Below are 23,903 nucleotides of genomic sequence, written 5' to 3'. Positions count from 1 at the left end.
GCTTCCTGTTTTTCCTTTGCGTTGGAAACAAGCCCACTCTTTTTATTTGGCAGATGAAACAAGCCTGCTCTAACAAAAAAAAATCCGGAGAATTCGTTGCTCGTCCTCTTCGACCTTAAGAGGCCAGCACCGCAGTGCGGACTTTGAAGGCACCGGCCTCTCGGTGGTGTTGTCGATCTTGCTCGGTCTTCCATTGCAGTTGTCAGCCCAGCTCAGGCCTCAGGGACATCGTGATTCTGCCGAAGTATAAGCTCTCCGCCAACATCCTTGTTCTTTGCCTTGACGGGTACAATTGGATTCTCTGCATGCTTCATGTTCACCAGGCTGATTTATTCGTCCGTGAAGATTGAGTAAACAGAGTGCCCTTCTGCCAAATTCTTTGTTGCCACGGTGAAGTTGGATGCTGTGGACAGTGAATGCTATAGGTCCTCTAAATTTAGCTATTTGGGGCATCAGTTCTGAGTTTGAAAGCTGGTTGTTAAGATGAACTGGTGGTATTGTTATCCATGACTAAGTATCGTAGCTAGCCCAGTGATATTTTTATCCATGACTAACGCATCTCTCCTTGACCTCAAACCAAACGGATTTCAGTTGCTATAACTCTAAACTCAAACCTCTCTGTTTTATTCTAATTGAACAAAGGACGCTGATGATATAACTCAAAAACCACAAAGGCTAATAGTTTGAAGACAGATTTCCTATGTTCACTTATCTTTTCTCCTATAAAAGACTCAACCGTTGGCGCAGTCCGTCACACCTTTAGACTTATCACTCATTGATTTAGCACAAATCAGTAAAATGAAAACAAAAATAGTTTGTGAGATACGGTCTAAGATAAGATCTATTGTACAACACTGTCTTTAGTTATGTAGTGTTAGTATATATATTTTTTTAGCCCGTAGCATTTGCTAGTCCTTTCTAGAAGCTTTCATAGATCTTTCAATAGTTCAACTGTTCAATGTATTGAATCTTCCTTTTTCAAAATAATACCAAATTAAAGTTTTCATGTTCAGGACTGGAAAAAAACATTTGTTGCTACGCAAAGATTAATTATACAACAGGGAAAATTGATTGTACCACATTCAAAAGCTAATGTACCACATTCCCTTAACCATAGGACATCTAGGGTATAAAATGTAGATGGTGTTACGAAGGATTTTGGCGTTGCCGTCTGGAAAGAAAACATGACATATGCTTCGGATTCAAATGTTGTGACTGAATCTTCAACCTCTGTTGTTTGTTCTGTAACTATATAACTTTCCTATAATGAAACTGTCATCTGCCTCTGGCCTCTACACTGCAAATGCTTCCAGGTCTCAGATAGGGTGGGTTCTGCCATCCACCTGCCAAAATAGAACATTGAAGAAAGATGAAAAGAATTTGCAGCTCTCACTCTGGACTGAATACTTACCTATAGAAAACTAATCTAAGAAAAAGAGAAGACAAATGCTTAGCTGGTCTGACGACTGACTAAGTTTGGCATGCTCCATGCTTAGCTTGAGTATTAACTACCAAAGTATTACTTTAGGACCACAGCACTACAGTAGCAATATACTAGCATTGGTAAATATTCTGTTCAACACGCCTATATAATGGGCAAGGTAAAAAAAAAATCGATCAAGAATAGGCATTGTAATTTTTAAGTGAACACCCCTCAGGTTGTTACTTGATAGGCCCAACACGGCAACACGATTAATGCTGGAGGATTCTGTAAGAATATAAGCGGTGATGGTACCGTTGTAAAAGAAGTCTTTCCATTTCTGTTGAATTCAAATGTGGTGTACACTGGTATCCACACAAAAAATGCGCATGAAAAGGACAAATCAATACCTTTAACCCTCTAGAGACCAGCAGATTGAGATCAGTAGATTATTACACCTGGGTACGATTTTTCCGCTTCCTTTGCAACCTATTTTAAACAGTTGAAACAAGATACTGGGTTAGCCAAGAACTTTGTCAATAATAAATATTTTAGTATTATATGTGTTCAGAAGAAAACAAGGCCAACTAACTAGGCTGGTACAACTTATCTGATTTTTTCTAAATAAGGAAAAAAACAGCCCAGTCTGAAATAGGAAATATGTTCACCCCCAAAAAAATTCAAGAAGATCGAAACATTCTGTTCTACACAGTGAAGAAAAAGGATAGAATGCATCATCAGCTAGAAGGTCATAAGATTCGAAGTACAACTTGCTTGAATGCATAAGTGTTTATAGAAAACTCTTTTTGTGACGTGGAAAGGAGGGCAGAGCTTTACCAAAAGTATATATTATTAAATAATATTGTTATACAAAGAAAACAGAGAACAGCTCTTAGGCTCTAGATTAATAATATACGGAGTAAGTTTTTATTAAAAAATTGAGGCCAAATGTCCAAGACATAGCCCTTAAGCATTAGATTTTCCAAAGGAAACAAGGAACACCAAATCCATGAAATCAAGCATCAACCATCGGCTTAGAAGCTGTAGACTACACAGCTTCAAGCATTAATTCCAATTCTGCAAGTTGTTAATTTTTCCACCCATGCTTATTTGGAGATTGGAGAATCCTTTCAAATAAATCAGAACCACCAATCATTCTACAGTTATCAAAATTTCTTCATCTTATTAGTTCTCTATATGGGATGGTGGAACACCTCTAGCCCTAGTTGACATCCACCATCGCTAAATAATCGGTTATAGAAGTGTCAGATCGCAGTAGCAGGTGAGGGCAGTGGTGAGTAGGTGGGTAACAAGTATAAGGAATAGCATTGACGGTGAGTACCAGCTATTGCTTTTCGGGAATATATGACAATGTCCTGTTCAGGAAAATCTTTTGACAGCACATTAAATAAGATAAAAATGTATATTTCAATTTTCTTAGGATGCTACTTCATAGGGCTATGCACTTATGCTTCAATAATTCATTACTTCAATGTCAATTTGCCAATCATGAAAAGACAATACCAAACACGTGTTTTTTTACCATAATTAATGGGTCTGCAACATTAGATGTCAGAAGGGGTAACTACAAAATTTTGCTGGCATAAACCACTGAAATATCAAGTATACATACTTTAGGAAAGATAGACGAATGAAAGTAAGTTGGTAAGATAAACTCTTTACCTTGTGGTTACACAATCTTCAACTACTTTTTGTTCATCTTCAGTGAACATGAACCACTTGCCTTTGTTCATCATTGTATTTTGACCGTCCAATTCTGATATAAACATGATATTAGTAGTCTCTATTTTTGTACTGCAAATGAGTGAGTGAAAGGCTATTTCATAACAACTTCAAACAAACCTTGGCACATAATTGATGTATTCTTATCACAATAGCCATCCAGCTTCCAGTATGCTACAGCATTGTCTACCATGATAAGCTTGGTCCTAGGGACATCTTGTAGCTCATTTAATTCTGCCACCGTTGAGAGATATAGTAAGAAAATTGGTAAACAAAACTAGCTGCCCTTTTTCTAGACAAAGCTCGTTGCCTTTACACATTACATAACAAAAAACAAGATTACCTACGAGAACCTAGGCATCTTTGATTTCCAGGATAACAAAGGCAGCCTAATTCTAGAGTTCAATGAGACTCAAACCTAAGTGGCGTATATCCACACCTCCCAACAACTGAATTAGGGTCAGTTCATACATAATATACATACTAGATAAACAAACAGTGTATGCTTTACAAGGTAAGGGGCCAAGTTAAGCATTTTTAGTTAACGTTCCAAGAAGTAAACTACCCAATCAGCCTATAGTTGACGCCATCGTTCTGTGCTAATAATGGAGATAAAATAAACAAAAAATTGCAAGTAGATACATTGAATTAAAAGAATGTAATAACACTCATAAATTGAATAGTATGAAATGCTCCTCTTCATGGTCAAACTTTTATTAAGCAACTAAATGTTGTCGAAGAAAGATAATGTGAGGTTCAAAGTAAAGTGCTTCGGTTCTTATTTATTGTCTATAAAGAAAGAATAATTAGTTCTGTTCCAATTTAAAATAAATACTTGCATCATATGAAAGAAAACAGACTGAACAAAAGATTCTTAATTAGCATCGCAACATGTTTCTTCCTCAGCGATTTTTCTAGAAATATATGATGAGTTGATCAATACGATATCGAGTTTATCTCATTCCTGCCGCTTTAATTAGTACTCCCTCAGTACCTAAATTCTGTCGTGGTTTTATTACAAATTTGTAAACAAACTATGACGAGTTGATCAATATCTGTAAATTCTGTCGTGGTTCTAGAAATATATGATGAGTACAAATTATGACGAGTTGATCAATATCGAATGCCTCAGACCTCGCTTTCAGCTATGCAAACAAACTAGCCGTGAGCTAGCTCCAGCATAGCTACACTTACCCTTCCAATGATGCTATTATGCCCTGGTAGGGACATTGTAAGTGTCAAGCTTCATGCACTAGCCAATGCAACCAAAAGACCGATCTGATGGAAAGGACTAGGCAATCCACTTATACACTTCCATAGTAAGATACTATGATCTGTGTTCGATAGAAGGACGAGATACACAGACATTACAGTATGGTGCCATGACAAAGATGGGGAGTGAAATCAATATGGGCCAAGAGAGCAAAGGGGAAGAGGTTAGGTATGACAGATATGCGTAGGAAGGTCATAAGACATTGTTGGGAAGTGAGGAAGAGAGTCTAGATACTTCAATCAAGGAAGATATTGAACTTACATATAAGTTGAACTCATGGGTTATAAAAATCAAGCTAGTTGCTGAATCAATTGCTTCCATTGCATGTCACACGTGTATTTCCTTTGCCGAGTGTATTCGCTGACACTTGGTTTAGGGAGATGCTTTGCCGAGTGTCTGACAAAATGCACTCGACAAAGCATATGGCACTCGGCAACTATGTTGTTTATGGCAGTGCACACATAGGACCATTATGGACACCGTGACATTTCTCACTCTCGTAGGACACCATCAAATTTTCTTTCTCCGGTAGGACAACTTGTCAATCACCATTGATAAAGACCACTATTGCATCACAAATTTGTAACCAAAGCAAATGCTCCCATCAATGAGCTCAGTCGAATGGTCGATCACATCAGCATTGACAATCCCGGTGGTCGAAAACAACGCAGGAACAGCGAGGTCAAGAATAACAGCAATGTTAGCTATGTAAGGAAAGATTACAACAAGTTTTAGTGGCCATTTATGTCGACAACAAAAGCCTGGGAAAAAAGACCTCTCGCACGTTGGCAGGGTATCGACATAAATGGCCGATGTTTGAAAGGGCCCCGGAGGTGCGCCACATGTTCATCTCGATCTATAGATTGCTCAACACATGTGCTTGCAAATAACATCAATGCAAGAACACATCACATTTGAAGTATAAGCCCATTTACCCCATGGTACAGTATCCCATCTGGTGTGACTTGGTGAATATGTCAAGGGATATCTTGTGAAAAAATTATTTGATTCTCTTTTCACTAGAAAACCTTGTCACTTATGTAAGTTCACAAACTGTATGATCCTGCATCCATACCGATAGGATATGCCAGTCCAGTTATCAACCTTTTGCGTGTTAACAACAAAGTGAACCAAGGAGATACTCTCTACATCTATTTGAAACAAGGTCCATGATCATCAGTGGTGAAGGACAGGGAAAATGTCAAAAACAAATTGGTGGTGGGATTGGTAGAATGTCATGAGACATCTTTGTTTATGTTGTAGGTCCTTGTATTTAATAATAGTTGAGTAGAGGGACTAAACAGAAAAAGCCTGTAAATCATATGTTTGTTGTACGAGAGAGTGAAAGGTGAATAGAGAAGTTTCCAGAGAAAACTTGTGTTCATGTCCACCGCAGGAACTCCTTGACAGCAATTCTCCATCAATCCACATCCAGGAGCAACAGTTTACGTGGGTGTCTGTGTGACTGTGTGGCCATTGTGTTTGCTTGTATTCCTTGGTGGCGATAGGATGTATTCAACAACCAAGGGTCGAGAGGTGTTAATCGTCTTCTACTGGTTCTGATGATGATGTGAGCTTGGTGCTACATGTCTAAAGTCTTCTTGTTCAGCTTGTCCAGTTGGACTTTGATAGCTTCCATTGGTTCCAAAGTTGATCCATGGTCACACAAGTGTGCACCTCCAGAAGCCATAGCTAGCAAATCATCTTACGATCGTGTCTCATGATGAAGATAAAGGGAAAGAGCCCATGAATAATACAATGAGAGAGAGAGAGAGAGTAGAATTTGGTGCCCTGATGCCATGATGAAGATAAAGAGAAAAAGAAGCTACAAACAACAAAGCCGAAGGGGTTCCAGAGAGAGAGGATGTGCAGGTAGAAGGGGCATCATGCCAACAAAGGTAGATACACAAATAAGTTAACCAAGGGACATCATTCTTGATTGGGTTGACACTAAAAAGGATGTTAAAGTCCTTTATTAGCATTACGGTACCAAGGAACACATTAAGGTATCACTGTAGCGCCTTATGTTTCCATATTGAGGTATCATTTACTACCCATCTGCCTAAGCAATATCATCGTACCCGTATCGAATCCTTTCTTAAACCGAATGCACACATATCAAGTACCACAAATAAGCCTAGAACATTTGTTAAATACAAATTCAAGCTAAATCTTGAAAAAGTTATGAAGAATGGTAAACTAATTGTAGTGTGAAGGATATATTAAACAGAAGTGCAAGATTTAACATATGGTGAACTTAGAAAATGCAGAAAGCTGAAACAAATTTAATGAGGAAAGATGTAGATATATAATCCACAGTTCAGACCATTCATGCCTGCTTGCTTGATTTCCTTGGCCTCATTTATTTGCGAAATGATGTTATTGCTTTCCTCATTGTTAGCAGATTCTCCTCCTTCCAAAGCCATCTTTTTATCCATGCCACTTTTAAATTTCTTTAGTTCATTTTCCTGTGAAACCAGAGAAAAGTGTGGTTCCATTACTGTCAGACAAATGATTAGACAAAAGAAAAACTCCCTATCTATATACCTGTTTTGTTGCAGTACAGATTTTTTTTCTGGCCTCACACTTTCTCTCATCTACCCTTTCCACTTGTTCGACAATCAGGTTCCTTAAATTTCTGAACAAATATACAATATAATTAATAGGAAATTTCCATGGTGGGGTGGACTAGTGCAGAAAATATGGTAGGGTGTGCTTACACAGAAGATAGGGTCTCATCGCACAGAGCATTCAGCACATCCAGCTTAGAAGAAGAGCTCAGATTTATGTATGCCAATAACCCCTGCTTTAAACAGCCAAGCGGCAGTTCCATTGAGTTAAGTGTCGATTCACTAAAATAGTTGCCAATGTCAATAATCCATCTATCTCCATCTTCTGAATAAATCAGTGACCTGTGAACAAAATTACCTCATTCAGTCATTTACTAACAAGACTTGAAAAAAAAAACTGCTAAACCTCAATTATGATTACTTCTCTTTGTTGTGTTCTTGGATGACATAAAACAAACTAATGTGCAGATTCGCCACAAGTGACGGCACCACCCGGTCTTCAAAATCTCCAGTTATGTCTTTGAGAATTTGTTCTGCTTGCTCCTTCCTTATTTGAAAGATCTGTTTAAATCATTTGCCACATATATCATTCCATTTAAAATACAGAAGGAACACTCTGAAAGCAAGCAGACATACTAAGAACAGATTAATATTTATGGAAACAAAACTCTAAGTTTGGTTCCATATTGTCAACTGTTGCAAATGAAACTCTCTTTCGATTAGAAATTGAGAATTGCAGTACAGTACTAACGGGAACATGACTAAGATACTAGACTGACGCCAACAAACTTTTTGTGCTCAATAACATTATTAACCATTCTAAGTATTCATAACTAGCTACTGCAAACCAGCTTTGAAGTGAGGAGTTGATGCATCAGTGCAACACGAAATGATTCCTAATTGCTGCACCAGCAGATCCATATTCATTCTCACGCCCAGAACTTCTCTATGGTGCTTGTTAGAGATATAAGATGAATTTAAGACAATATGGACATTTCTGGAGGTACATGAAATCATGTATACAGATCATTAGAGATGTTAGCACTTGCATACACATGAATCATAATCACAAAGAATTTTGAAGCCTCTAGATATATATCTAACTATATTAGCCGTTATTTTCTACAACAACATCTTATTGCACTGGTCAAACTGGGAGACATTTATGTCCAAATACGACAACATCTTATTGCACTAGCATGTAACTTTCATACTATAAATAAGCTTATCATTCGCTTTCTATAATTACCTCCCCAAAGAAGCGGCAGAACTCCAAAAACTGAATGGCACAGCCGACATCTTCAGGCCGCAGCTCTACACCTGCAATGCGAGTCAGCACAGTACCCCTGGGTAGAACTATTTCAACTGGTAATTCAACGACATGATCGTCTGTCCTTAGGGCCTTCTTTGGGTTGCCCTGCTTGTTAATAAAAAAAGGTTCCGCTGATAAACAAAGGTCAACGAGATTGAACAATTTTTTGATACAGCAAACACTTGCAACGCAAATCTAGTACCTTCTCTGTACCAATTAACTTCAGTGCATCAGCCACAGCTTCTTTTCCCTTATTTAGCAACTCCCGGACAGAGGAGCACCCGGATGCTTTGGCAGCACGGTAGAGTTTCCCAGTCGGTAGTTCACCTCTCTTGACCCTGCCAAACAAAATAAGATAATGAGACCTTACAAAAAATATGTAATCCGCCATGATTGAGCACCATCCTATATCAGCTTTGCATGGCTCACATGCAGTTGCTGCAGTTGCAATCGCCAACGCATTTCGGACATTTCCAATTCTCCTTCTCCCCCACCTCGGCGGCAATCTCTCCATACCTGTTAAACAAAGAGAATCATAAAAAACCCGTAGACAAGCTCTCGCATGACTGCCTATGGCAGCCTATTTGTCGGATCCCGGAAAGGACTGGCATTGAAATTAAGAGAAGAATAAATACTCAAAGGGGAATAATATGAACATGAGAGCTTCGTATATATGTATTATAATAAAAGTATATTGCTTTGAATTCTTTGTAGAACGGATCAGCTCGGGTGGTCAGTCAGAGAGGCATGGAGGCTGCGCACTAGGGTTCGACCTCCCAATGTCGCATTCTGGTGTCTCACCTTGCAAAAATTAAACTATATATGTATACTGTCGGGTGGAAATCACGTCTCTCCTATGGGTAGAATGGATCAATGCCTCTCTCAGCTTGGGTGGTCAGCCAGAGAGGCATGCAGGCTGCGCACCAGGGTTCGACCTTCCAATGTCGCATTCTAGTGTCTCACCTTGCGAAAATTAAACTATATATGTATAGTGTCGAGTGGAAATCACGTCTCTCCTACGGTTTGAATTCAAAAAACATACAAGAGCCGCAGATCTTCAATAGTAGAATGTGAAAACAATAGCGGCTGCAGATCTGCAACGCGAGTGGCTTCCACACAGAAGGTGGAAGCAATATCATCCTGGCCATCGAATCATCACTAGAATGTACTTCCTCCGATACATAAAAAGTGTCACCCACTTAGTACAAAATTTGTACTAACTTAGTACGGCGACCCTTTTGTGGATCGGAGGAAGTACTACTCTAGTCTCTCCAATGGTACCTGACATTTCCACTACCCTTGAAATCACACTTGTCCTTAAGTGTGGTGTAGCAACTTCAATGAAGCATATAGACCTTAAGTGTGGTGTAGCAACTTCAGGGAAGCATATAAGATAAGATCCAAATCATCCATATACCGCACATAAAGTCAAGTTATAGGAGCAGCTTTTACCTAGTAAGCAAGCATCGCTCGCAGTACTTCATGGGGCAGGGTTTTCCTACCGTTTTGCAAGTCACAGGGTTATCTTGTTTCATCTGGCGGCACTGGGGCAGAGAAACAAACATCAATCGAAATTCGAAAGATCCGATCCATCCACACAGAAGCGGAAGGGAGGAGGAAGAACCTCACCTGGTGGCAGGACCACAAGTAGTCCTGGATCTCTGGTCCGGCGGCGACCTCCTGGGCACCGACGCCATCGGTCTCCGCGGTAACCCCGACCACGGCGCCGGCGCCGCTCCCCTCCGGAACAACCATCTTCTCGCCACCGGCGATGAACTCCTCCGGAGCTGGATTTCTCTCTGGTTCCATCGGGGACTCCGGCAAAAGCTCGAGCACGGGGGATCGGGTGGGATGGAGAGGAGAGGGGGACGGGCTCAAGAAATTGCGCGTGGGGCAGCAAAATGGAGCCTTTGAAGAAACCGAAGACTTGATAAACAAGAAATCGGGTGTGGAAGTCACCGATTTCTTGCATTCTTGGAAGGAGGAGGTGAGCATTAATCATGTGACAATTTTGGAAGGAAACGCGAAAGCAAAACCAGAAACTGTCGGCTTGGAAGTAAACTGGCGGCGGCGCGCGTCCAGGCAAGCGGAAAGGTGGGGAAGAAGACGAATTTTTGAAAAGCGCCTTTCCCCCGCTTACCTCCAAAACCTTCCTTCCTTCCTGTATACTACACCCGTTGCTTTTTCATAAAAGACCGGTGGAGAAAAGGCCCGAAGGAATCGAGCCCGAACTTTTCAGTAGTCCATAAGCCTGAGCACGGCCCAGCACTAAAGCCCGAAAGGGTAGTGCTCAGACTTAAACACTAGAAGAAAAAAAGTGCTTACCCCTAAACAAATGTGCTCGTTCTAAAAAAAAAAGTGCTGAACATTTTTCAATAAAAACTGTGCTATACACGTTTCAGTTCCACAATCAAAATAGCCTAATCCATTCAAAAAAACACATTGAAAATGATGTCCCGGTCGGAATTACTTGTCACTGATTTAGTACAACTTTGTACTAAATTTTTGACAAGTAATATGAATCGCAGGGAATACTATATTACAACATCACGCAATTATGTACCCACCAAAACATTACCAAAAGACAGCTAAGCAAAGCTGGTCACAAAAGATCTGGACAGGATACTACTATTTCGAAAAAATGTTGGGTCACTCCACTTCTCTCTTTGCCACCTCTTCCTCCCAATCCTGGTGATCTATCCTTTCTTTCGGGTCCGGCGCTAAGCCGAAACTGTAGTGCTCAGGCTTAAATGCTCAACAACAAAATATGTGCTCCCCCTCAAACAAACAAAAAACAAAAATTATACCGTAAAAAAATTGTGCTTGTTATTCTGAAAAAATGTGCTAAACATTTTCTTAAAAAATGCTCAGACTTAAGCGTTCAACGGAAAAGGTGATACTTGATTCAAAAAATAGTGTTGAACACTTTCTAAAAAAGGAAAAAAATGTTATTCACATTTCAATTCCACAATTAAAATAGCATAAACCATTCAAAGAAATATTAAAAATGAAATACTATAACACAAAAGCACACAATAATGTACCCATGAGATCCAATAAACTACAAACCTAAGGCTGCAGGAATTCTCGACTCCTCATGGTTCCATACCCGCGATCCTTTATCTTCTTTAGAAAATACCCTTCCTTTTGCTTGTATTTACACTAACATTGACTCTGCACCGACCTCTTTTCTCAACTCCCCCATTCGCAAAGAGCGTCCTTTTGAGTGGAGATCAATACATCCATTAAATGTTTTGTTGGTTGAGATCATTGTCAAAAACTATCACATTGATGTGTGTTGTTGACATTTGGTACATTAGGCAAAGTAAACTACTTAAATTTTGTTGTGAAGATCATGCAACCCGAGAACCTCTTATATGTACACATATTTGTCCCGTTTAGTGCTCAGACCTGAAAGCTCAAACTTAAAAAAAAATGTGATGAACATTTTCTAATAAAACATTGTGCTATACACATTTCAATTCCACAATTAAAGTGGCCTAATCCATTAAAAAAACACATTGGAAATGATACACTATAGTACAACATCACACAAGTATGTGCCCATGAAAACGTTACCAAAGAACAACTAAAGAAAGCTTGTCACTGAAGATCTAGACGTCGTACTACGCCTAACGAAAAATATTTGGTCTCTCCGCCTCTCTCTTCGCCACCTCTCCAGCTTGCCACTCTAGGTGATCTCTCTCATGTCTCGGGTCCTCTCGTCCACCGCTGGATTTGTCGCTCTCCGTGCTATCAGACCTTCTCGCTTTGGTCGCGATGGTCTGAGCGTTCTCGTAAAAAATTCCACCAAAGAGTCACGCAAGGAGAGGGGTGGTTCCAAGTCGATTATGTCGTTGGGGGATCACGAGAGGATTTTGCGACTAGGAGTTGCGCGGATCTAGAGGGGACTCTTGCCGGTGAGGTTTGTGGCTCCATTGGTGAGGTGTTTTGGGAGGTCCTGCTCAGTGTGCGGCTTCCCCTTCTCTGGTTGCTTTGGTAGGCGCTACTACTTTGGCCACTTGGGCCACATCTAGCTTACCACGGTTAGCCGGCCTTCCGTGTCCAGGGCCCAGCTCTCTCCTTGTCCTACGTTTGTACCTATAGGTGCCAACGGGCCGGACCGGGCCATCACCGGTCTGGCACCATGCTAACGGCCTAGCCCGATATAGGGGTCGGCCCGGCCCGAAAAACTCCCCCTCCAGGCCCAGGCGCGGAACCAAGCCCGGACGGGCCGGCCGTGTAAGCCCGACTGGGCCTCTAAAATAGCCCGAGCCCGTCTCAGCCTAGCAAGGAGAAAAAAAAACAAAATAAAAACACCAACTGGGCCCATCCCAACAAGGAGGAAAAAACAAAAACAAAAAAATAATGCTAATTGGGCTCCGCCCAGCAAGAGAGGATGCAAAAAAGGAAAAAAAGAAGGAAAGAGGCCCAGGCCCAACCTGGTATGATAAATAAATTAACGGACCGTGCCGGGCCAACCAGGGGACCTAAGGATGAAGCCCAGGCGTGGCACAGGCCGGACCATGGGCCTGCCTGACCCGATTAAATCTGTGCCGGGCTTGGCACGCTAGGGCCTGGCCCAAAGCCCGGCTTTATGGCCATCTATATTTGTAGCGAGGTTTTGCCAAGCCACGATCACAAGGCTTTACCCGTCATGACTCACATGCTAAGTTGCCGCCCAAATCACTTCCTTCAGAGTATCGTTCGTGAACACTAGTATGCTTATAACTAGCTAAGCCATGGTCCCCTCAAAAAAGAGCTCAGCTATGGAAACTTGTGTTGTTTTTGGTTTATTTTATTTCCTTGTGGGTCCCATTATTAGCCAATTTGGCGATGCACACATTGTGGAGAAAACTAGCATTTGACACTGAAGTAAAATTAGCATGCCATGGCAAATTTGGCTTTGGCACGTTGTGCTAAACTACGACTTGTTTCTTCCGTAAAAACTAGAGCTGACAGTTCTATAAATGTTCATGTCTAATTTTAAAATGTTCTTACAATGATAATCACGTGTCAAATTAAAATGTTCAACTAGGCTGTAAAATTTATTCAAGTGGCCTATAAAAAATGTTCAAGTTAGTTCTAAGAAACTGGAGCTCATACTTCACAAAAGAAAATGTTCACCTGACTATTTTCACTACACAAAAATGTTCGATGCTCAAGTATCGTATAAAAAATGTTAAAGTGTCATATGAAAAATGCTTAACTAGTTCTTAAAGAACTAGAACAGATAGTTCACAAGAAATTTCAAGCATTTTTCAGAATATGCTCATGAAAATTGTTTATTTGATCAAAACAATTCATTTAAAATCATCTCCATAAAAAAGTGAGGTAAATGCACCGCTGGTCTATTAACTTGGCGGGCATGTGCAGATTAGTCACTATACTTGCAAAATGCTAAATTCAGATGTTACAACTTGGCACGATTGAGCATCGGTGGTAAAAAATACGATTTGGTGTTGCCGACGATCCAACGTGGACAAAATGGCTTGTGCCACGTCATTTTGGCCCCAGAAACGAGTTGAATTTTACATATGGACCCCTGAATTGATCTGCTGGGGCTACATTGCAAAATAAAAATAAAAGTATTCCTTTTTCTTCCTCGATCTGGGAATGGCTCGGCGTGAGGCTAGAGGCAAGCTCTCCGGCAGAGCCTGCATCTGCTTCTTCTACTCTGCTCTTGCTTCGGCTTGGAGCTGGAGGCGAGCTTCTCCACAGCGGTGCAGATGGTAGTGGCGAAGGTGGTGAGGAAGCGGTCGAAGTCGATGCAGGTGTTTTTCCGGTCCTCGTTGACGGCGCGGAGGTAGAAGAAGGGCGGGTCAACGGCAATTGAGACGAAGTGCGGCGGTGGCCGCCGTTCTAGAACACCACGCTGGTACTTCACACGGACGTACGCGTGCGGACTAGCCAGGTTATGCTAAAGCGGCGAGTTCTAGGCGCAGGTTGCAGCACTTGGCGACTTGCCTTCCGCCATCCCACCCAACTCATCATCCATCGGGTAAGATCTTGATTGACTTGTTTTATCAATTGCTTGCTTCTTCTTAATCCTTGGTCACCATTGATTTTTGGTTCGAGCTCCACGTAGTCGTTTAATTCGTTCGGGTGATTGACTGATTAATTTGGTCAGGATACACACGCCCAGGAACTGCTGGCTGACCAGCCGATCTCAAACGATGTCGCGGAGCCGTAGGATCCTGGCGGCGGTGGCCTCGTACAGCTTTTCGCCTCCAAATGCGTATGTGCGTGGATTTGTGGGATCAGTTAGTTACCTTAGTGTGGCAGGAGTTCTTCTATTTTGCTCGAGTTCTATCGGGTTGAGATTAGGGGATATTGGGGGTCGATGATGAATGCTGGAAAAAAAAACGAGATGCCTATTTGCTTAATTGAATGGCCGGTATGACCCAGTTAGTCCACATCACCGTCTGAATCTAAGAATTCGTATTTGACCACCGGTGCTCAACCGTGCCAAGTTGTAACCCCTGAATTTAGCATTTTGCAAGTACAATGACTAATCTGCACATGTACGCCAAGTTAATAGACTAGTGTTGAGTTTACCTCTAAAAAAGTTGATATTACCTACAGATAATACATTTTCGACGGTAAGTATTGTTTAACAAAAAATTGATAATATTAAACAAAATAAAAAATAAAAAAATTGACAAAGAAGGAAGATAAACGAAAAATGTGTTAAATTACTGGTGTGTTTGGGATAGCTCCAGCTCCACGGATATGGCGGAGCTGGTCATTCATATCTCCACTTTTTTGTTGAGATGGAACATGAGGTATTTAGGAGATGTTTAGTAGTTATATCTTATTGCATTTCCGAAGTGATCACAGTTCCAGCTTCATGAAAAAGTAAAGCTATGAATTATTAGTTGCACCAAATTCATGGAGCTGAAACTGTCCTAAACACACTTTTACATATCAGTGACTCAAACTCTAGACCATCCACCGAACAGTAAAGTGATCAAAGAGGATAAAGCTTTTTTTATAGTAAATTGTGTGCACACTTCTCTTAGAATCTGTTTGGTTGCCGATCCGGTTGGGCCCGAGCGAAACCAGCTGTGGCCACGTGGTTCCGCAATATTTGACGAGCGACGCGGATCATTTTTTTTAGGAAGAAATTCCATCTTTAGGCCGCTCAGCTCAAGCCCAGCTACCGATCCAAACGAAAATAAATAAGGCCGGAACGACCTAAGGACATCTTCAAGTGAAACCCCCAAATCCTCCCTAATTGTCCATTTGGGGGTTCTTGGACAAAAACACAATCCAATGAGAATTCCCATTTGTTCAAAACTTGTCCAACTCCCCCATTTCTTTCCCAAATTTTAGGAGCGAATGTAAAGTCCCTATTTATGCAAAATTTGGTCAAACTTTGTCCACTTGTCCGCCGAGTTCACATGTCAAAGACTCATTAGATGGATAAATGAGGATTATGAACTGATTATCTGACAACTATTTTTTCCATCTCACTTTGTCCAGACACCTCCCAAATGAACAAACGAGGAGGACAAATGGGTGCTCACCATGTCTAGCTCAGTTGGTACCGCAACCAAAATGCATCTTTTTTTTTACAGCAACCAAATGTATACTTTATGTATATGAAACAATAATGGGCTGGCCCACTTAGGCAGAACGGTGCGAGGACGTGGTTTTGCATTTGCGTGGGAGTGTTTGCGCTCTGGGACCAACGAGAGAAACCCTAATCCCGTAAGCACTTCACCCTCCGGCTTCTCCGGTTACTTCTTCCTCCGTCTGCTGGTGGCAACCAGCATCTCTGCTCGTTCATGGCGGAAAATGGAGTTGGCCGGGGCGGAGAGGGTGCTCTGGCGCGTGGCATCCCAGGATTGGTGGCCGCACACGTGGAGCTATCCGGAATGTTCTCATGTTCACTTGTGCGGGCAATGGCTTTGCTTGTAAATTCTACTCCAGTATTTTATTTATGACGAGTTCATGACCACATCACTTTGCATAATTGGAACCTCGCAGCGAAGCAAGTATAGAAAAAGGAAAAAGAAACGAAGTGAAGCGACTGTTTCGACGGGTCGAGCTCAAGCTATATCTGGACACCCGGCAGAACCCCTGTACGCAAATGCAATCGGCACCGGGTCTTCTGGTGATTTCGTATCTATCAACCGCTCTCTATCTACACAGCCTGTGACATTGACAGATCTATGCTAAAAATTGGACGCCACCACAAAATTAGCTGCGAGGCTATAGAGTGAACCCCTCATGGTACTAAACGCAAACAATTCTTCACAGAGCATGCTACGCCTACCAAAAATGCAGCTGCATAGTTAAAATGCACCATAGCCGAATCAAAAGACAAACTTGAAAGCAAAAAGGAAAAAAAACAATGTATATATTATTGCTGTTCCTGCAATGTATCAGCCGATTCAGTTCAGCATGATGTGGATAGTCAATAAACACATGAATGACGCTTACACCATCCAGACAACAGAGAAAACAGCACAAGGGCGCATTGAGCGAGCCAGCAGCACGCTGGCACATGAACAAAGCAGTCTAGATTAACCTGACAAATCTAATTGATAATATAAGAGATAGTATTTCCTAAGCCCCTCCTCCTCCATCCGTCTGACTGACCAAAAAACCCTTACCGGCTCTCTGCTACTGTGGCTTTGCTTGCCCTTTTATGTACACATGAGCTGGTTTGGGTTTATTTGCCATCAACTAGTTAGCAAAATCCCCTTCCTTCCTGGCCGGCCTTGCTTCTTCCCATCAGCCTTCCCACGACATGTTTAGATCTTCGTTGAGGTCAAACAACAAGTGACCCTTCTCATCGCGGCAGTTCTCCTCGTCGATCTTCGGCGGCTCCTGCACACAGCGTCAAAGCAAAATGAGATTTCAGGGTTCAAATGCAGAAGAATAAAATATCCTCATCAAAGAATGCTGCTTAATAAGCAAATGGTCAACAAGTAGATAGATCCAGTAAAGATTCTACTACAGTAGATGCAAGAGCTGGGAAATCACGGTGACTAGGACAGCTCGACCGATCACGCCGGGGGAATTTGAAAAGAAAATTACAGTACTACAGTGGAATAAAATAATCGTGACTCGCTAATCCTACTCAGACAGCGCACATGACATGCCATCTAGTAGTACAAACAAGCGTTCTCTTCAAGGAATCGAGACAGCTACGGCTGGCCTAAAAATAGCAGGAGCCAATTTCCTCCAACATTTCCTTCACTAGCGAACCCAAAATGCCCTAAAACTGGTTGGTAGTAAATGGTGATCTCATAATAACTCTGTAGTTCAGATTAAAAAAAAAATTACTCTGTACTTCTGCCGACTCAGTGGGCCACGTCAACGACCCCATGGGCCCGCGGCGCGTCCAGTTTTGTCTACCACCGGGACCCACCTCTCAGACTGACACACAAAAGCCGACTCCACTTTTCCCGGCCAGGCATGGAAAAAAAAGGCTTCTCTTTTCCCATGCAAAGAATACCAACTTGTTTTCACTAGAAAAAGGAACTCCACGGTTTTACCTAGATTTCCAAAATTATCGTATATATGGAGTATAACTACGTTTATGATTCTGTAAGGAATAGATTTTCAGCTGGTCCCAAGCATTTTGAATCTAAATTACGCGAAATAAAACTAAAAAAAGCTAGCCCAATGACGCGTGAGGTAATAAGTGCCATCTGTTGCGACGCTGCAAACTTGACTGGGTCCGCAAACTGACCGCACGGACCGCACGGGGAACAGCAAACGAACCTCGAATAAAGCGGAAGCCGGTCTATCTTGCAAAGCAAGTCAGAAGTCAGAACGAGACGAATTTTTCACTGCTTAATATGCAAAGCAAGTTACTAGTAAAAACCAACACAAATTAAAATCAAACTCCAGTAACAAACTCGGGGAGTAGTGCTAGTAGGAAAAGGGAAAGAAGAGTGCAGGAAACATGCGGCGGCTAGCTGACACAAAAGGGGCCCACATGCAAGGAAAGAAAGGAAGCATCACATGATGGCGATGGGGATTTGTAATCTCCTGCCGGCATAAATCCAAATCTGAGCCAGCCAAATGACTCTAATCAATTTAGTTTCCGATTCAACAGTGCTACAGTATCTTTTTCCCTGCTAAGAAAGAAAAAAGATATTTTTCGAAATTCCAAAGATTTGGTTGCAAAGTTTGCATTTTTGGGGTGGTGACAGCTGTTATTGGTTGGATCGATGGAGCCGGAAGAAGCCATGGAACAACAACTCCCCCCAGGTATAATAAAGAACGCCGGAGAAAACCGAAAAATGCGGGAGCCAAACTACCGCGCACTGCAAGGAAGGAAGGAACTCGCCGTGGCTACGGCTGCTGCCGCTACACACGGCGGCGTGGAAAAGGATTTTCTTTTCGCGGACCGCACGAAATCCATACGGATATGAAAACGACCCGGAGACTGTTGAATGCCCTAATTTCTTTTCCAGAAACCCAATTCCTTCTCCCACAGGAAGGAGAACAAGAACTCGTCCGTCTCTGCACCGACGGAAATTTACTTATCTTCCAACGAACTGGACTCGAAGCATCTCCACCCATCTAAAATCTATGCAGAAGAAGCCAGGGAAGAAAGCATTTTTTTTTGCAAGGAGTAGTATTGTAAAAGGTCCTAGAATGATTTGAACAGAACTGCGCTAAGAGTGGAAAATACAGACAGACGAATCGAGATAAGGAATGAGATTTTTCATCCAAAACCAGGTAGAAGCACATCACAGAGATGAGACCAACATGGAAAAAGAAATTCGCAGCAGAAACAAATAACAGATGCAACGCAGACGGGTCACAAAAGAACACCTCGAGCGAAAAACGAAACCGTCAACGAGATTCGTAGACCGGAAAACGTGCTCCAGAGTCCAAAATCGATTTGGTAGAAAAACCAAAAAAGCAGCCAAGAATGGGAGGAAGAGGAGAAGGTAATAGATAGAACTCACCATAACTTTAACCGCCGCCGGCGCCGCATCCTGGGTAACGCCGTCGCCGGCGTTAAGGTCGGGCCGAGTGCGCTTCGCCGGGGAGCTGCAGCCCTCGTCGCCGCTCGACGGCCCGCCAGATCCGCTCTGCCGACGGGCCTTCCGCTTCGTCGGCGACGACGACCGCAGCCTCTCGTCCCCGCTCGAGGACGCCCCGGATCCGGCGGCGGCGCCGTAGTCGAAAGGGGTCTCCGGGCTGGTCGCCGCCATGGCGGCGGCCTCCTTCACCACCGCGGCCACCTTCGCCCGCGCCTTCTCGCTCGAGCGCGGCCGCAGCCGCGCCCTTTCCCCGCCGCTCGTAGAAGGGCCGGATCCGGCCGCCGCCGCGCCATAGCAGGGGAGCATCTCGGCCCTCCGCGCGGCCTTCGGCTTCTCCCTCACGGGAGCCGGCGACCACGCCCTGTCCTCGCCGCTGGAAGACGCGCCGGATCCGAGCTGCGCAAACGGATCCTTCAACGACTTCAGCCACGCGGCGCCGCTGGCCCGCACGAGCAGCGGTGACCGGCGCCCCTTGGGCCAGCCCTCGGGCACAGGCGGCAGATCGAACTCTGCCTCCTCCCACTCCGGCCACCGCCGCAGCTTCCGGTTCCGGAGGCTGAGCAGAATCTGCGCGGCGGCCGCCACATCCACGCCTTCCTCGTCGTACTCCGCCATGGAGGAAGGGGAAAAAGCCCCCAAGAAACCACGACCGCGCCGCCGCCGCCCGAGGGAGAGAGAGAGAGGTCTATCTAGGAGGAGATGGATGGGGGCTGGGGTGTGTTTTTCTTTTTCTTGCAGAAATACAAGAAAAGAGGGAGGAAGAAGAGAGGGGGGGTGGATTTTATAACTGGGGCTGGGAGGCGGAGGCGGAGGCGAATTGGGCGAGGAGAAGGAGACGGACTGCTTGCAGCGCCCCCCGCCGTCTAGACCCGGTGTTCGTGGATCTTCTCGCCGACCGGTGGGGCCCAGTGGATCCAGACTCTCCGTGGGTTAAGTCGAAGGCCGGGCGAGTCGCTGAACTGCACGCACTCGGCGTTACTCAAGCCTTCTCCTTCTGTCATGTCTCTGAGAGGTGGGCCCGGGTTGGATGCGGGTGGGCGTCCACGTGGGTCCCCGTGAATGGCAGGTGGGCCCGTTGGTCGTGCGGGTGATTAGATGGCGCTGGTGGAAGGAACTATCCCGGGGGATATTGCGGAGACGTGGAGAGCTATTTTCCCGTCAGAAATTAGGCTCTTTAATTTAATGAAATTAATTAAGTGAACAAAAAAGGCATCCGAGTCGATCAGGATTGCCGGATCCGGATGTGACTGCGTTTCGCTTTCAAGCAGCAAAAATAAATAAATAATATTTGTACGTAGAAAAAAAAATCCTTTTTTGTGCCAACTTATCTCTGGGTAGCCGGATCGGAGTGGCACCGACTCCCGTGACGCATTTTGTTGAGCTCCTTTTTATCCTAGCAGATAGCACGTCCCCAACTTTATGAACGATAATCTTCCGAAAGAAACTTTATGGACGATAGGTCTCGAAACAAATCAGGACTGTTTATACAACATAACTACATAAGGTGTATTAGAGCAAAATGAATAAATATGTGTTTCTTGTTCCCCTAAAAAGTGTTGGGCATGTTAGAGATGCTTGGTTAGAGCAGGATGAATAAATATGTGTTTCATGTTCCCCTAAAAAGTGTTGGGCATGTTAGAGATTCAAAATGGTTAGACCAAAATGAATAAATATGTGTTTCATGTTTGGATTTTAAATTTTCTAACATCATGTTTGAATGGTGAGGATGCCATTGTACCGACATGTCAATTTTGTGTAATTTCATATACTCCCTCCATCCACAAATAAGTGTACGTTTGGGTTTCAAATTTGTCCACAAAAGAACGTACTTCTCCCTTTTTAAAGTACCTTAGACTAAGAAAAAAAATGCTTCTCTCTAATTGCACGGAAATTAAATCCAATAGCATTTTTCATGCACTTTGCTCATTGGAGGTGTGAGAATTAAAGATGAGAAAGATGGTGGTTGAGACCTTTCCAATGCATTTTGTAGCTCAATGTTTAATTTTTTTGGAAAACCCCAAACGCACACTCTTTCGCAGACGGAGGGAGTATATACAAAGGCTTGTGGGATCATCGGCAGGAGAACGCCATTATGCTGATTTTTATTTCATACATATACAAAGGCTTGCGGGATCACCGGTAAAAGAACGCCATGATGCCGACACGCCAGTTCCGAATTCCATACATACACAGGCTTGCGAGATCACCGATAGAAGAACACCATTATGCCGGCAAGTCAGTTCGACAGACTTTCATATGTACAAAGGCTTGGGATCACCGGTAGGAGAATGCCATTATGTCGACACGTCAGTTCCGCGTAAATTTCATACGTACACAAGCTTGCGTGATCACCCGTAGGAGAACGCCATTATGTCGACACGCCAGTTTCGCATAATTCCATATGTACATAGCCTTGCGGGATCACCTGTATAAGAACGCCATTATGCCAACGCGTCGGTTTCACATATTTTCATATGCACGCAAGCTTGCAGAATCACGGTAGGAGGACGCCAATATGTTGACACGTCAGCTTCGTGGGACACCATATGTCTACAGACTCGCGGGATCAGCGGTAGGCAAAAAACGCCATTTATGTCGACTTGACAGTTTCGCAGAATTTCATATGTACACAGGCTCGCGGGATCGCATGTAGGAGAACGCCATTAGGCAGACTCGTCGGTTCTGCAGAATTTCATATGTACAGAGCCTTGCGGGCAGTGGCGGAGGCAGGGACCAGTACATCCCTGACCCTTGTCCCCCCTATGATTTGGAATTTCTACTTAAATCCCTACATAGCCTTTGCATTTCATCATATAAGTTTCATATTTTTATGCTTTGGCCCGCCTAATAAACCATCCCCATCTATTTTGAACATCCCAGTATTTTTTTCTCTGCGTCCACCCCTTCTTGCCGGATCACCGGTATAAGAACGCCAATATGCCGACACGTCGGTTCCGCAAATTTCCATACGTAAACAAGCTTGCGGCATCACCGGTATGAGAATGCCATTATGTTGACACGTCAGTTTGGCTTGCGTAGACTCGCGGGATCACCGGTAGGAGAAAAAGGCCATTTATGTCACCATGACACGGCTTGCGGGATCACAGGCAGGAGAAGGCCCATTGCCTGCAGAATTTCATATGTAGACGGACTTGGGAGATCCTTGGTAGAAGAGCGCCGTTATGCCGGAACGTCAGTTCCGAAAAATTCCTTTATGCGAACGGGCTCTGTGGAATCACCGGTAGAAAACAGCATTACACGGACCCGACAGGTTTCCGCATAAATACACCGTCTTGCTGAATGACCGGGCAGAGGCGGAGAGGCCCGGCCGGGCGCGTCTCTCAACTGGCGAGACTGGATGCTCCTCTGCCCGTGGAGGCAGCTTCCTTCCCTGCACTCCCCTGTACGCACAGCTGCGGGCAGTAAACCGAAGAAGAAAAGGCATCCAAAGTTCCAAACTTTCACCTCTCCCGACTCCAGCCACGGACGGACGGGCCGCGGCGCCGCCTGGAAGGAACATTGGGGCGCAGAGCATCGATCTCTTCTTTCCTTGGGCTTCCGTTCCGTCCCCCGCCAGCTCTCTTTCTTTCTCTCTACGGTAGAGACTAGAGAGAGTACACGTCTTTGACCGACCGCACGCAATGGCCCCCGTGGCTTTGTCCTGTCCTGTGCGGCTCTGCCCCACGGAGCCCGCTGCTATCTGCTCTCTCCGCGCGCACACAGTGGCAACAACACATGCGCGTCCGTGAAAACGCCGCACGGAGCAGCAGCTACTACTCACTGTTTATGCATCCATCCACCTATGGAAACGCCGGAACGTACGCACGCGCTAGGGACAAGGATGGCCGCTCGTACGGATGGCTCGGCCTCAAAATCACATTTAATTTTGAATCTGGCTTCTTTCGAGATGGAGTATTTCAACTTGTGGCCCCTCCGATCGGCGTCCCGAAATCCCGAATACACGTACACGTACCGGCCGGCGCGATTTTGACCGGGTGCTGCTGCGCTTGGGATTTTGCCTCGGCCAAGTAGACAGGCGAGTGTTGACTGTTGAGTAATGTGGCCCGGTGGCGAAGTAAAGGACGTGTTTACCGCATCAATTGTTGTGTATAGGTGACCCTCCCCCTGACGCTCATGTGGTCGGTCGGACGGATCAGGTACTTGTACATGCGCGGGGTCGGATGTTTTGAAAGAGCTTGAGCAGCTGCTCTTTAACGTACGCGGATGCTGAGGACCGGCGGGCTCGGGCGTGCCACCCTGCTAATTTACAATTTTTCACTTGTCCAGTTTTGAAAATGTGCCAATAGCACGCTAGTAAACTACTACAAAATTGCACCCTCAAAGTGTGCAACTCTATATGTTTCAAGTAATACTATTTGGTTATATGAACACTTTTCAGCTCACGGAAAGGACCTCAACTGAGTCATCTGTATAAGAAAAAGAAAAAAGAATGCCTAGTTTACTAAAGAACCCTGGGTTCTTAAAAAAGTTATAGAAGTCACACAAAACCTTATGCCTATTCGTCATCACGCAACAAATCTAAACTCGAATACATGCCACTAGGAATTAC

At 43.8% G+C, this 23,903-nt stretch overlaps 2 protein-coding genes across 2 annotated transcripts; both read right to left on the bottom strand.

The window, feature by feature from the left end:
- Nucleotides 1–979: 979 nt before the first annotated feature.
- LOC100845197 lies at nt 980–10,437 on the bottom strand. The gene is made up of 13 exons (XM_014900647.2): nt 9,948–10,437; nt 9,771–9,862; nt 8,748–8,834; nt 8,521–8,656; nt 8,256–8,423; nt 7,428–7,567; nt 7,157–7,348; nt 6,984–7,074; nt 6,763–6,904; nt 3,284–3,397; nt 3,104–3,197; nt 1,831–1,909; nt 980–1,343 (listed from the first exon to the last, which is right to left on the bottom strand). Exons 1-12 carry the CDS (start codon nt 10,311–10,313, stop codon nt 1,873–1,875), a joined length of 1,659 nt encoding a protein of 552 aa, XP_014756133.1. The 5' UTR covers nt 10,314–10,437; the 3' UTR covers nt 980–1,343; nt 1,831–1,872.
- A 6,223-nt stretch (nt 10,438–16,660) lies between these two features.
- On the bottom strand, nt 16,661–20,103 carry LOC100844892. The gene is made up of 2 exons (XM_010236248.3): nt 19,256–20,103; nt 16,661–17,156 (listed from the first exon to the last, which is right to left on the bottom strand). The coding sequence occupies exons 1-2, from the start codon at nt 19,946–19,948 to the stop codon at nt 17,061–17,063; spliced, it is 789 nt and encodes a 262-aa protein (XP_010234550.1). The 5' UTR covers nt 19,949–20,103; the 3' UTR covers nt 16,661–17,060.
- Nucleotides 20,104–23,903: the final 3,800 nt, after the last annotated feature.

Source organism: Brachypodium distachyon, chromosome 3 (genome assembly GCF_000005505.3).
Source record: "Brachypodium distachyon strain Bd21 chromosome 3, Brachypodium_distachyon_v3.0, whole genome shotgun sequence".
In the NCBI taxonomy this organism is placed as follows: Eukaryota; Viridiplantae; Streptophyta; class Magnoliopsida; order Poales; family Poaceae; genus Brachypodium; species Brachypodium distachyon.
This window is presented reverse-complemented; position numbering and strand designations above follow the sequence as displayed.

Coding starts and splice junctions, on each gene's coding strand:
- LOC100844892 (XM_010236248.3), bottom strand. CDS start 19,948: ATGGCGGAGTACGACGAGGAAGGCGTGGATGTGGCGGCCGCCGCGCAG. Junction 17,157..19,255: donor CGGCGGCGGTTAAAGTTATG/GTGAGTTCTATC, acceptor CGCTGTGTGCAG/GAGCCGCCGAAGATCGACGA.
- LOC100845197 (XM_014900647.2), bottom strand. CDS start 10,313: ATGCTCACCTCCTCCTTCCAAGAATGCAAGAAATCGGTGACTTCCACA. Junction 8,424..8,520: donor AGTTAATTGGTACAGAGAAG/GTACTAGATTTG, acceptor ATTAACAAGCAG/GGCAACCCAAAGAAGGCCCT. Junction 7,349..7,427: donor CAAGAACACAACAAAGAGAA/GTAATCATAATT, acceptor TTTTGTTCACAG/GTCACTGATTTATTCAGAAG.